General features: G+C 44.0%; 1 protein-coding gene across 1 annotated transcript in view; it reads right to left on the minus strand.

Moving 5' to 3' along the window:
• LOC106578681 (progressive ankylosis protein homolog) overlaps positions 1 to 7,052 on the minus strand; it is a 32,735-nt gene extending 25,683 nt beyond the window's left edge. The window contains exon 1 of the mRNA XM_014157773.2: positions 6,550 to 7,052. Coding sequence (XP_014013248.1) covers positions 6,550 to 6,645 — 96 coding nt within the window. The 5' untranslated portion in view covers positions 6,646 to 7,052. The remainder of the gene's footprint in view (positions 1 to 6,549) is intronic.
• Positions 7,053 to 14,432: the final 7,380 nt, after the last annotated feature.

The following is a 14,432-nucleotide window of genomic DNA, read 5'->3' on the forward strand; positions in this document are numbered from 1 at the left end:
AGACGCCTAAGCAGCGCTACAGGGAGACAGGACGGACAGCCGATCGTCCTTGCAGTGGCAGACCACGTGTAACAACGCCTGCACAGGATCGGTACATCCGAACATCACACCTGCGGGACACGTACAGGATGGCAACAACTGCCCGAGTTACACCAGGAACGCACAATCCCTCCATCAGTGCTCAGACTGTCCGCAATAGGCTGAGAGAGGCTGGACTGAGGGTTTGTAGGCCTGTTGTAAGGCAGGTCCTCACCAGACATCACCGTTGGTGGACCATACAGGACTGACAAAAATGACTCGTCAGTTTTGTCTCACCAGGGGTGATGGTCGGATTCGCGTTTATCGTCGAAGGAATAAACGTTACACTGAGGCCTGTACTCTGGAGCGGGACCGATTTGGAGGTGGAGGGTCCGTCATGGTCTGGGGCAGTGTGTCACAGCATCATCGGACTCAGTTTGTTGTCATTGCAGGCAATCAACGCTGTGCGTTACAGGGGAAGACATCCTCCTCCCTCATGTGGTACTCTTCCTGCAGGCTCATCCTGACATGACCCTTCAGCATGACAGTGCCACCAGCCATACTGCTCGTTCTGTGCGTGATTGTCCTGTGCGTGATTGCCATGGCCAGCGAAGAGCCCGGATCTCAATCCCATTGAGCACTTCTGAGACATGTTGGATCGGAGGGTGAGGACTAGGGCCAGTCGACACATTATTCCACTTCTGTTAGTCACACGTCTGTGGAACTTGTTCAGTTTATGTCTCAGTTGTTGAATCTTATGTTCATACAAATATTGACACATGCTAAGTTTGCTGAAAATAAATGCAGTTGACAGTGAGATGTTAATTTTTTTGCTGAGAACTATATATAGCAAAATTAATCTTTACCAGTTCAATTTCTTAAATATTGTAACAAAATCTGCATAGGAGACAATATACATGTGCCTATACATAATGGATGTGTGTGGAAATATGTAAAAACCCACAGAAATAGAAAGAATAGAACGGGTGTCCCCATTCAAGTTAATGATGGCATAATGGGTGGACTGGCAGAAATTGCAAATGTACCCATAGTAGCAAAGCAGGATGTAAAAGCAGGATGTGTACCTATCAATCTGTTCCGTGATTAGTTTAATGAACTTAACTGACAATACAAAAAAATACATTCCATGAGCAACTTAAGTTAGCATCATTTGAATTAACATTCTACATTACCAGGCAGTCATTGCGAGTGTACCCAGGAGTTTACCAGTCAGGTTCCAAACTCCAAGCCCATTCAACTCATTCTATTTCTATGCTAAGAACACTTTATACCCTGTCGTGATCCTGAACAACTGAATTAGTCATTCAGGCGAATTAGACATTATTTCCACTTAGCTATGCCTCCAGAGAGCGTCCGCAGCTGCCACTTTCCATAGAAGGGAGCTGGGTACGATTTACAGCTGCTCACACGGCCATTACGTATGCATAATCCTAACCTCTTCCGAGACGAACGCTTGGACTCCTACTGCCCACTAGGACTAGGCAACAATACCAGATAGTATGAGTAGGCCTATCATCTGTCATATGACTGGGACTGCTGTGGGTCACTGGTGTGGGGCTATGATATTCATAAGATCTCCACTGAACTGGGCTTTAGTTCTGTGTGCATTATGGACTTTTCAGAAGCCACAAAGATGCACAAGTAGATCAATACATCTACTAATAATTAAAATCAGTCACCACTCATTCAACAAAAAGCTATTCTTCTTTCCATGTTATAGTGGACATCTGTTGCTCACTGTCCTAGATCCCTGCTACAATTCAAGGGCTTTTTAGTTCACATTCACTGCTCTAGATATCACAATAGAGCTTGCCAGCTTGAAGTCCTAAAACCCAGAAATGAGTTACCTCTGGTTGGTTAGCTATCCCTATTTGTGAAAAAGAATGAGGAAAGAATTGGGTTTTGGGATAAACGCCATAAATGAGGTCAGAGGTTAAGACACTTAAGATATCTTATACGTATTGTTCTATGAGATAATATCAGTCAATTAACATGACTTTTATGAATTATGAAGCCTTTATACATTTTTTAAATACATAAACACTTCAATTCACAAAAAGTGGCGTTGGCCGATTATCCGATTATCTCCTAGAACAAAATGCATCTCCTAAGCCTATTTACCACAGACCTTATTTTGGACGTTTATTCAAAAAACCTAGAGAAATTCCATTAACTTCCCCATAAGCTTTGTCCAATGAACCATGGAGGTGTTAGTGCCTACAAAAAGACACCATTACTATTTCTCTTTATGCATATACAGTGCATTCGTAAGTACTCAGACCCCTTAACCTTTTCCACATTTTCTTACGTTACAGCCTAATTCTAAAATGGATTAAATAAAAAAAATGTAATCAATCTACACACAGTACCCCATAATGACAAAGCAAAAAAATGGTTTAGATTTTTGTTGCCAATTTATAAAAAATAAAAACAAATACAGTATTTACATAAGTATTCAGACCCTTTGATATGAGACTCGAAATTGAGCTCCGGTGCATCCTGTTTCCATTGATCAAGTTGTAGAAACATTTCAAGGATGATTGGAGTCCACCTGTGGTAAATTCAATTGATTGGACATGATTTGGAAAGGCACACACCTATCTATATAAGGTCCCACAGTTGACAGTGCATGTCAGAGAACAAAACCAAGCAATGAGGTCGAAGGAATTTTCCGTAGAGCTCTGAAACAGGATTGTGTCGAGGCACAGATCTGGGGAAGGGTACCAAAAAATGACTGCAGCATTGAAGGTCCCCAAGAACAGTGGCCTCCATCATTCTTAAATGGAACCACCAAGACTCTTCCTAGAGCTAGCTGCCCAGCCAAACTGAGCAATCGGGAGAGAAGGGCCATGGTCAGGGAGGTGACCAAGAACCCGATGGTCACGCTGACAGAGCTCCTATGTGGAGATAGAACTTTCCAGAAGGACAAGCACCTCTGCAGCACTCCACCAATCAGGCCTTTATGGTAGAGTGGCCAGACGGAAGCCACTCCTCAGTAAAAGGCACGCGTCAGCTTGAGTTTGCCAAAAGGCACCTGAAGGTCTCTCAGACCATGAGAAACAAGATTGAACTCTTTGGCCTGAATGCCAAGTGTCACGTCCTGAGGAAACCTAGCACCATCCCTATGGTGAAGTATGGTGGTGGCAGCATCATGCTGCGGGGATGTTTTTCAATGGCAGGGACTCAGGATCGAGGGAAAAATGAACGGCGCAAAGTACAGAGAGATCCTTGATGAAAACATGCTCCAGAGCGCTCTGGACCTGAGACAGGGGCGAAGGTTCACCTTCCAACAGGACAATGACCCTAAGCACACAGCCAAGACAATACAGGATTGGCTTTGGTGACTAGTCCCTGAATGTCGTTGAGTGGCCCAGCGAGAGCCCGGACTAAAACCTGATCGAACATCTCTGGAGAGACCTGTGCAGCAACGCTCACCATCCAACCTGACAGAGCTTGAGAGGATCTGCAAAGGGGAGAAACCCCCCAAATACAGGTGTGCCAAGATTGTAGCGTCATACCCAAGAAGTCTCGAGGCTGTAATCGCTGCCAAAGGTGCTTCAACAAAGAACGGAGTAAAGGGTCTGAATATTTATGTAAATGTGATAGTTTATTTTTAATACATTTGCAAAAAAAATACAAAATAAATGTTTTTGCTTTGTCATTATGGGGTATTGTGTTGATTGAGGGAAAAAAACAATTAAATACATTTTTGAATAATAATGTAACAAACTGTTACGTCAAGAAGGGGAGACACAAATACAATATGACATCCATCTAATCTGGAGGAGGAAATTGTTGTCCAAAATCAAACTTTCAACAGGCACTGACCCAACAATGATGAAGAGTAAATATGCACACTCTCAGCCAATTCTCTCCACGGGTGCCAATAAGATAGGCTATACTGTTCGCTAAATGTAGTTGAGAATTATGATAACTAATAGACATATTAGTATTTTCATTGTCTTCTCTTTACAGTAATAACTATTTTCTTTCCAAACTGTTTTCCAGCAATTATGTTTAGAAATATTGCAATATGCCTGGTAGTGATGGGGGATCAATAGTTACATATCGTGACATTATTTTTGACTATCGTATTATTTTGACAAATTTTTTATTTATTTATTTTTTAAATTGCTAGTTTGCTGTACCGGCACCAAAACTCCATAGCTTTTTAAACAATGAGTCAATTCGATTTCGACCTCTTTCTCATGGCTCGTCCCTCTGCAGCAGACATGGTGAGCAATATGTTTGGCAAATCGAATCGCAATAAATAAAATCACAATATCAGTTCTCAATATAATACTGGATAGCAATACATAACGCAACGGAACCTAAGTATCGTGATAACATCGTATTGTGAGGTCACTGGCAATTCACAGCACTAATGCCTGGCTGTGCCTCTACTTTTCAATGACAGTCGCAACTCAACAATCATATAGGCTATTTGGTATTTGACGCCAGGGCTCTACCGTGGGACCATTTTATTAGCATATGCGCCTAAATACTTTGCTGTGCGACCTGGAATTTGAATTTAGGAACACCAGTGCACCTAGAACATTTAAGATTCTAGCTTTATTTCTTCATACACCACATGGCCAAAGTCATGGGCATTACTATGGAGTTAGTCCCCCTTTGCTGCTATAACAGCTCCACTCTTCAGGGAAGGCTTTCCACTAGATGTTGGAACATTGCTACGGGGACTTGCTTCCATTCAGCCACATAAACATTTGTGAGGTCGGGCACTGATGTTGGACAATTAGGCCTGGCTCACAGTCGGCGTTCCAATTCATCCCAAAGGTGTTCAATGGGGTTGAGGTCAGGGCTCTGTGCAGGCCAGTCAGGGCTCTGTGCAGGCCAGTCAGGGCTCTGTGCAGGCCAGTCAGGGCTCTGTGCAGGCCAGTCAGGGCTCTGTGCAGGCCAGTCAGGGCTCTGTGCAGGCCAGTCAGGGCTCTGTGCAGGCCAGTCAGGGCTCTGTGCAGGCCAGTTGAATGATTTCCTTATATGAACTGTAACTCAGTAAAATCGTTTAAATTGTTGCATGTAGCATTTATAATTTTATGTATAGTTTTCATTGGGAAGGCAGATAAAGCGTTTTTATCAAAAGCAATCCCTTTTGCATGAGAAAACACAGAATCCTAGTAATTGCTACACATGCTTAATTACGTCACTTTTGTTTTGAGCCGACTTCGCAGGGCACCCGACTCACGCCCCGGAGGCAGCCAGGTTCCAAATAGAATGCATTCAACTTTCAGCCGAAGCAAAACACCTACACGGGCACCCGGGCGGGATTAATCGAACTGTGTGTCCCCCTAACTTTGCCAACAGACAAAACACTGAATGGATCAGTGGTTCACCAATCAGGGCCTCACAAGGAGCGATGTGAAATTACACCATTTTTTGAGGGGGAGAAAGCTTCTTTGGGACAATCAGTTGATTTCTTATACACAAATGTTCATGTAACATTCCCATGAAACGTGACTATAACATTAATATCAATTATATTCTGAGAACATTGCAACCATGTTCTGTGGGAAGTAATGTTCTCCCAACTCTCAGAAAACTGGACACATGAATGTTCTTGTAATGGAAAATATGCTTACTTTCCTTATGAAACACAATTTTCCACCGCCATAGAGTGATTTAATGTTAATCTGGATGTTGTATATCTGTTCAACCAATCAGGTTGAAACTACCAGACCATGGGCTATGTTTATTTTATGCCTGTTGCTGTGGCAGCATCGCATTGGTGGAAACCAAGACTACTCTCAGGGCAGACCTGGTTGTGGCAAGAAATGTTGGCGTCATGTCTGGGACTATTTTAGCATTTTAGCTAACCCGTTTCCTAACCTTAACCTAATGCTCCTAACACGTAAAACACAAAAAAAATCTCACCCACCAAGCACGTTATTGTATGGTCAATGCTGTGTCGAATTTGGTCCCCCCCAAAAAATGTATGGCTTATTTGCTATTTATTTAATTGAATATAAGTTTCATAAGGCTTAAATTGTTAGGAGTACTGATATAAGTAGAACACATGATTTCCCCGTAACTTTGCGGAAAAAACACTTATCGGAGTTATATGGAGATTGCTAAGCATATTCATGTTATGATGCTAGTAGCGTTGCATTTCTCCATTGAATACAAGCGGTTGAAATCAACAACCCTCATCATTTATTTGGACGGTAAAATGACCCGTCTCAATATCGCCATCTGCCGGCTTTTAAATTATACACGCGCCTATTCTGAATTGATCAAATTCTGGAATTGTAGGCCAATACTAGTGGTGGTCTGATGGATAGATAAAACATTCTGTACCATGTTGAATGCTTAGTTCAAGTCAAATCAAACAAGCGCTAGAAGTTAGTAGGACCGTGTTTTGACAGAGCCTGACATCTAGCTAATTGTTGACGTTCATTCGTCACTTGCCTCAAACCCCAATGTTGGCTACCGACTAGCACATATCCTATGCAAATATCGCTGTCTCATGACAATTTGATGCCGCCGACCTACCTGTTCACCGAGGTCGATGGCTACATTGGTAATAGCCATGGGCACCAGAAAGCGGATGAGAGGCCAATATGGAATGAGAAATGGAAATTCCAACATAGTATAGCCGGGGTGACAGAACCAGGGGCATCTGCTTCAGTCGTGATTATTTAAAATATTACGTTAAATCGGTAGAATAGATTGTAGGTAGGCACTTCACTTCTCGTTAAATAAATGTCAATTCAACTGACAACCAAAGTCAGAACGCTCCCCGCATCGCTGGATCCAAGAAATACGCTTCGGTGTGCAGAGGAGGCGAAGGTCATAAGAATTATTGCAGATGGGCGTTTCTCCATTGCGCGACAACGTTGGAGAAAATGACAGCTAGCTGCAGACAATCCAGCGAGAACCTCAGCTTGTATCACAACAATGAGGGAATCCCAGAAAGCTTTGAATTCCAGCAAGCCATCCCCGCCTTGCCTGAAACCAAACCACACACGTGGGTCGGCACCAAATTTAAACTTCCTACTCCTACTCCTGACGTCATGATTTATAGGTAGACAAATCAAATTGTATTGGTCGTGTACACACATATTTAGCAGATGTTATCGCTGGTGCAGCGAAATGATTATGTTTCTAGCTCCAACAGCGCAGTATACTTATAATGGTCAGAGTGAGGTGTTCTCTTATTTGTGTCTGGAAGTAGCTAGCAAGGTAGCTAACACGACGCTCAGAATTGACGAACGACCCAGAGCGCGTTCTGACTCACAATAAGGCCCAAGAGGTAGAGCTGTAACAGGTAAAGACATGGCATTGTTCTGTCCGACGCGATACAATGCCTTATTGCTTTAATAAAACGTACATTTACCCACATATTTAATTGTCATTAAAGCTTTGTTTTGATAAGTAAATTCATACAATTTAATTCTTCCACCAGAAGATTTAGTCTGGACAAAAATGTGGTTGTTAGTTATTTTGGTCATGTTGCTAATTCTTTTGCATAGTTGCTATGCAGAAGGTCTGGTCGTCCGTTTTTAACAAAATTTACAACTATTTACATGTGACTGTATTCAAGATACAGCACTGCCTCGCGTGCCTTATTGATTTTATAAAACTGTTACCAACATAACATTGCATAGTTGCAATGTAGGATGGTGGTCCGTTGTAAACAAAATGTTTGCTATGCAGGCTGGATAATGTTCTTGTCACTTGCTAGCTAACCAACTTCAGATAACTCTGTCACGTCAAACATTGAACCTGGATTGACAGTATAGCTGCATTTTCGTTGTTTTTTTCCCTATGGGCATTTACTTCGATTTGTCCATGATAATGACGTTGATGCGTGATTTCGTCTAGCTCAGAAAAAAGTTGACTCATCTCGTCTGGGCGTCGTTCAATCTATGTATGGTACTACAGAGATCGAAATTAAAAAGTTAAACATTGTTTTTTGAGATTGGACAGGCGCTGTACCAAACTAAATGCTAGGCTGGAAGCAAGGGGAAATAATGCGCAAGTTGAGATAAATACAAGAAATGATTCGGACATGAACATGATATTCTTATGGCGGTGCAGTGATTATTTTCAGATGGAACTGTTTGCAGGCATAATGTGCCTGTGACAGCCAATACAGCACAACCTCCCTTCTTCGGGCATGGATTCTACAAGTCAGAAACATTGCACAGGGATGTTGGTCCATGCTGACGCGATGGCATCACACAGTTTCTGCAGATTGGACAGCGGTACACCACCGCCACCAGCCTGTACCGTTGATACCACGACCTCCCTTTGCCTCCAGAACAGCCTGAATTCTTCGGGCATGGCTTCTACAAGTCAGAAACATTGCACAGGGATGTTGGTCCATGCTGACGCGATGGCATCACACAGTTGCTGCAGATTGGACAGCGGTACACCACTGCCACCAGCCTGTACCGTTGACACCATGCAGGATGGGTCCATGAACTCATGCTGCTTAAGCCATCCTTTTTTTTCCTTTTTTTTCTTATTTTTTTCCAAGATGGCGTAGCAGTTCAGACGTCCTCTACCCTCCTCTTGTCGTGTCCCGTGTATATATATATTTACATATTTTTTTTTTTCTTCACTTATCTTTTTATATATATATATATATATATATATATATTTTTTTTTTTATATTCTAAAACTCAACCTCAAAGCACTCTCCTGCAACCCGCCTCACCAATTTAAAAAGAAAGTATTATTTACCTCATCTGAATTTCACAACAGAAGCTAGCAAGAGGTTAGCCATTTTCACTGGCTAACGTTGAAGTTCAGCTAGCCACGGTTAGCTGTCCTCAGCTATCCATTAGCTCGAAAAGCTATCGCCAGTTTTTGTACAGCGCGACTCAGACCAGAGCATACCGGACCTATTCTCTCTCCTTTCCCCGATTTCTACCGCAGGCTCTGGACATTTACACCTGGATCTTGCAGCCAACTAGCTGCTACCTGAGTGACTATTGGCAACGTCGGTCACGGAATTAACACACATTATTACGGAGCTAGCCAGCTAGCCAGCTGAAGAGTTCCGTCAGCCACTCCTGGGCTATTCCTGAGCTAGCCAGCTGAAGTGTCTCCTCGGCTACAACTCACCTATCCTGACCCGTTTTACTGCCGATGCGGAGCCCCATCGGGTCTTCACGACTGGACCACCGACGTTATCTGCCCGAGGGAGTTATCCAACTGGTCCCTCCGTCGCGACGTAACCTGATCGCCCATCTGCGGCCCGCTAATCGTTAGCTGTCTTTTCGGCTGCGATCTGAATAGGTCTATCGGACACTTTTCTTGGGCCACTATAACTAACTATTTTGCCAACTTGGACTGGTCCCCCCTTCCACACGGAACCCCACTAACCCACAGACGGAAACGCACGAGGTGGCTAAAAACAGACCTCCCTCCCATCTTCCACCAGCTTGCTACCTATGGCCCGGCTAGCTGTCTGAATCTCACTGGACCCTTTGATCACTCGGCTAAGCATGCCTCTCCTTAATGTCAATATGCCTTCTCCATTGCTGTTCTGGTTAGTGTTTATTGGCTTATTTCACTGTAGAGCCTCTAGCCCTGCTCATTATACCTTATCCAACCTCTCAGTTCCTCCACCCACACATGCTATGACATCTTCTGGTTTCAATGATGTTTCTAGAGACAATATCTCTCTCATAATCACTAAATGCCTAGGTTTACCTCCTCTGTACTCACATCCCACCATACCTTTGTCTGTACATTATACCTTGAAGCTATTTTATCGCCCCCAGAAACCTGCTCCTTTTTCTCTCTATTCTGAACGTCACAGACGACCAATTCTTATAGCTTTTAGCCGTACCCTCATACTTATTCTTCTTTGCTCCTCTGGGGATGTAGAGGTGAATCCAGGCCCTGCAGTGCCTGGCTCCACTCCTACTCCCCAGGCGCTCTCTTTTGATGACTTCTGTAACCGTAATAACCTTGGTTTCATGCATGTTAACATTAGAAGCCTCCTCCCTAAGTTTGTTTTATTCACTGCTTTAGCACACTCTGCCAACCCGGATGTCCTAGCTGTGTCTGAATCTTGGCTTAGGAAGTCCACCAAAAACTCTGAAATCTTCATCCCTAACTACAACGTTTTCAGACAAGATAGAACGACCAAAGGTGGCGGTGTTGCAATCTACTGCAGAGATAGCCTGCAGAGTTCTGTACTGCTATCCAGGTCTGTACCCAAACAATTTGAACTTCTACTTTTAAAAATCCACCTGTCCAAAAACAAGTCTCTCACCGTTGCCGCCTGCTATAGACCCCCCTCGGCCCCTAGTTGTGCTCTGGACACCATATGTGAACTGATTGCCCCCCATCTATCTTCAGAGCTCGTGCTACTAGGTGACCTAAACTGGGACATGCTTAACACCCCAGCCATCCTACAATCCAAGCTTGATGCCCTCAATCTCACACAAATTATTAATGAACCCACCAGGTACAACCCCAAAGCCGCAAACACTGGCACCCTCATAGATATCATCCTAACCAACGTGCCCTCTAAATACACCTCTGCTGTTTTCAACCAAGATCTCAGCGATCACTGCCTCATTGCCTGGACCCGTAATGGGTCAGCGGTCAAACGACCTCCACTCATCACTGTCAAACGCTCCCTGAAACATTTCAACGAGCAAGCCTTTCTAATCGACCTGGCCCTGGTATCCTGGAAGGATATTGACATCCCGTCAGTAGAGGATGCCTGGTTATTTTTTTTAAATGCCTTCCTCTACATCTTAAATAAGCATGCCCCTTTCAAGAAATGTAGAACCAGGAACAGATATAGCCCTTGGTTCTCCCCAGACCTGACTGCCCTTAACCAACACAAAAATATCCTGTGGCGTTCTGCATTAGCATCGAACTGCCCCGGCGATATGCAACTTTTTAGGGAAGTTAGAAACCAATACACACAGGCAGTTAGAAACGCCAAGGCTAGCTTTTTCAAACAGAAATTCGCTTCGTGCAACTCCAACTCTAAAAAGTTCTGGGACATTGTAAAGTCCATGGAGAATAAGAACACCTCCTCCCAACTGCCCACTGCACTGAGGATAGGAAACTCTGTCACCACCGATAAGCCCACTATAATTGAGAATTTCAATAAGCATTTTTCTACAGCTGGCCATGCTTTCCACCTAACTACCCCTACTGCATTCAACAGCACTGCACCCCCCACAGCTACTCGCCCAAGCCTCCCCCATTTCTCCTTCTCCCAAATCCATTCAGCTGATGTTCTGAAAGAGCTGCAAAATCTGGACCCCTACAAATCAGCTGGGCTTGACAATCTGGACCCTTTCTTTCTAAAATTATCTGCCGAAATTATTGCAACCCCTATTACTAGCCTGTTCAACCTCTCTTTCGTGTCGTCTGAGATTCCCATAGATTGGAAAGCAGCTGCTGTCATCCCCCCTCTTCAAAGGAGGTGACACTCTTGACCCAAATTGCTACAGACCTATATCCATCCTACCCTGCCTTTCTAAGGTCTTCGAAAGCCAAGTCAACAAACAGATTACTGACCATTTCGAATCCCACCGCACCCTCTCCGCTATGCAATCTGGTTTCAGAGCTGGTCATGGGTGCACCTCAGCCACGCTCAAGGTCCTAAACGACATCGTAACCGCCATCGATAAGAAACAATACTGTGCTGCCGTATTCATTGACCTGGCCAAGGCTTTTGACTCTGTTAATCACCACATCCTCATTGGCAGACTCAGTAGCCTTGGTTTCTCAAACGATTGCGTCGCCTGGTACACCAACTACTTCTCTTACAGAGTTCAGTGTGTCAAATCGGAGGGCCTACTGTCTGGACCTCTGGCAGTCTCTATGGGGGTACCACAGGGTTCAATTCTTGGGCCAACTCTTTTCTCTGTATACATAAATGATGTCGCTCTTGCTGCTGGTGAATCTCTGATCCACCTCTACGCAGACGACACCATTCTGTACACTTCTGGCCCTTCTTTGGACACTGTGTTAACAACCCTCCAGACGAGCTTCAATGCCATTCAACTCTCCTTCCGTGGTCTCCAACTGCTCCTAAACACAAGTAAAACTAAATGCATGCTCTTCAACCGATCGCTGCCTTCACCTGCCCGCCTGTCCAGCATCACTTCTCTGCATGGTTCTAACTTAGAATTTGTGGACAAGTACAAATACCTAGGTGTCTGGTTAGACTGTAAACTCTCCTTCCAGACTCACATCAATCATCTCCAATCCAAAGTGAAATCTCGAATTGGCTTCCTATTTCGCAACAAAGCATCCTTCACTCATGCTGCCAAACATACCCTCGTAAAACTGACCATCCTACCAATCCTCGACTTCGGCGATGTCATTTACAAAATAGCTTCCAATACCCTACTCAACAAATTGGATGCAGTCTATCACAGTGCCATCCGTTTTGTCACCAAAGCCCCATATACTACCCACCACTGCGACCTGTACGCTCTCGTTGGCTGGCCTTCGCTTCATAATCGTCGCCAAACACATTGGCTCCAGGTCATCTACAAGACCCTGCTAGGTAAAGTCCCCCCTTATCTCCGCTCACTGGTCACCATAGCAGCACCCACCTGTAGCACGCGCTCCAGCAGGTATATCTCTCTGGTCACCCCTAAAGCCAACTCCTCCTTTGGTCGTCTCTCCTTCCAGTTCTCTGCTGCCAGTGACTGGAACGAACTACAAAAATCTCTGAAACTGGAAACACTTATCTCCCTCACTAGCTTTAAGCACCAGCTGTCAGAGCAGCTCACAGATCACTGCACCTGTACATAGCCCATCTATAATTTAGCCCAAACTACTACCTCTTCCCCTACTGTATTTATTTATTTATTTATTTTATTTATTTTGCTCCTTTGCACCATATTATTTATATTTTATCTCTGAACTTTCTTCAAACTACAAATCTACCATTCCAGTGTTTTTCTTGCTATACTTTATTTACTTTGCCACCATGGCATTTCTTTTTGCCTTTACCTCCCTTATCTCACATCATTTGCTCACATTGTATATAGTCTTATTTATTTATATTTTTTTCTACTGCATCATTGATTGTATGTTGTTTTACTCCATGTGTAACTCTGTGTTTTTTGTATGTTGTCGAACTGCTTTGCTTTATCTTGGCCAGGTCGCAATTGTAAATGAGAACTTGTTCTCAACTTGCCTACCTGGTTAAATAAAGGTGAAATAAATAAATAAATAAATAAATAAAAGCCAAATCCTCATTCTGCCATCAGCATGACGCAACAGGAACCGGGATTCGTCGGACCAGGCAATGTTTTTCAGCTTCTTCTTGTTTTCAGCTGATAGGTGTGGAACTCTTTGCGGTCGTCTGCTGGAAATCCTTGATAAGGATCGACGAGTTGTGTGTTCCGAGATGCTGTTCTGCACACCACTGTTGTACTACGCCATTATTTGTCTGTTTGTGGCCCGCCTGTTAGCTTGCACGAATCGTGCCATTCTTCAACCTCTCATCAACGAGCGGTTATCGCCCACAGGACTGCCGCTGACTGGATTTTTTTTTTGTCGCATCATTCTTGGGAAACCCTAGACAATGTCATGCGCGAAAAGCCCAACAGGGCGTCCGTTTCTGTGATACTGGATCCGGCGTGCCTGGCACCGATGATGCAAAAAAAAAAAAAAAAAATGCATGAAATGAAATGTATGCATTCACTACTGTAAGTCGCTCTGGATAAGAGCGTCTGCTAAATGACTAAAATGTAAATGTATGATCATACCATGTCCAGTCGTTTAAGTCACTAGTTTTGCCCATTTTTAACGTTCAATTGAACAGTAACTGAATGCCTCAATGCCTGTCTGCCTGCTTTATACAGGAAGCCACGGCCATGTGACTCACTGTATGTAGGAGCGACCCATTTTTGTGAACGGGATGGTGTACCTAGTAAACTGTCCGGTAAGTGTATATACACTACATTACCAAAATTATGTGGACACCTGCTCGTCGAACATCTCATTCCAAAATCATGGGCATTAATATGGAGTTGTTCCCCCTTTGCTGCAATAGCAGCCTCCACTCTTCTAGGAAGGCTTTCCACTAGTTGTTGTAAAGTTGCTGCGGGGACTTGCTTCCATTCAGCCACAAGAGCATTAGTGAGGTTGGGCACTGATGTTGGGCAATTAGGCGTGGCTTGCAGTCAGTGGGCAAAGCATTGGCTGGTGTGGTGTAAAGCTCTCCGCCATTGGACTCTGGAGCAGTGGAAACGCTTTCTTTAGAGTGATGAATCACGCTTCACCATCTGGCAGTCCAACGGACTAATCTGGGTTTGGCGGATACCAGGAGAACGTTACCTGCCCCAATGCATAGTGCCAACTGTAAAGTGTGGTGGAGGAGGAATAATGTTCTGGGGCTGTTTTTCATGGTTCGGGCTAGGCCCGAGATCGGT

Source organism: Salmo salar, chromosome ssa19 (genome assembly GCF_905237065.1).
Source record: "Salmo salar chromosome ssa19, Ssal_v3.1, whole genome shotgun sequence".
Taxonomy (NCBI): domain Eukaryota; kingdom Metazoa; phylum Chordata; class Actinopteri; order Salmoniformes; family Salmonidae; genus Salmo; species Salmo salar.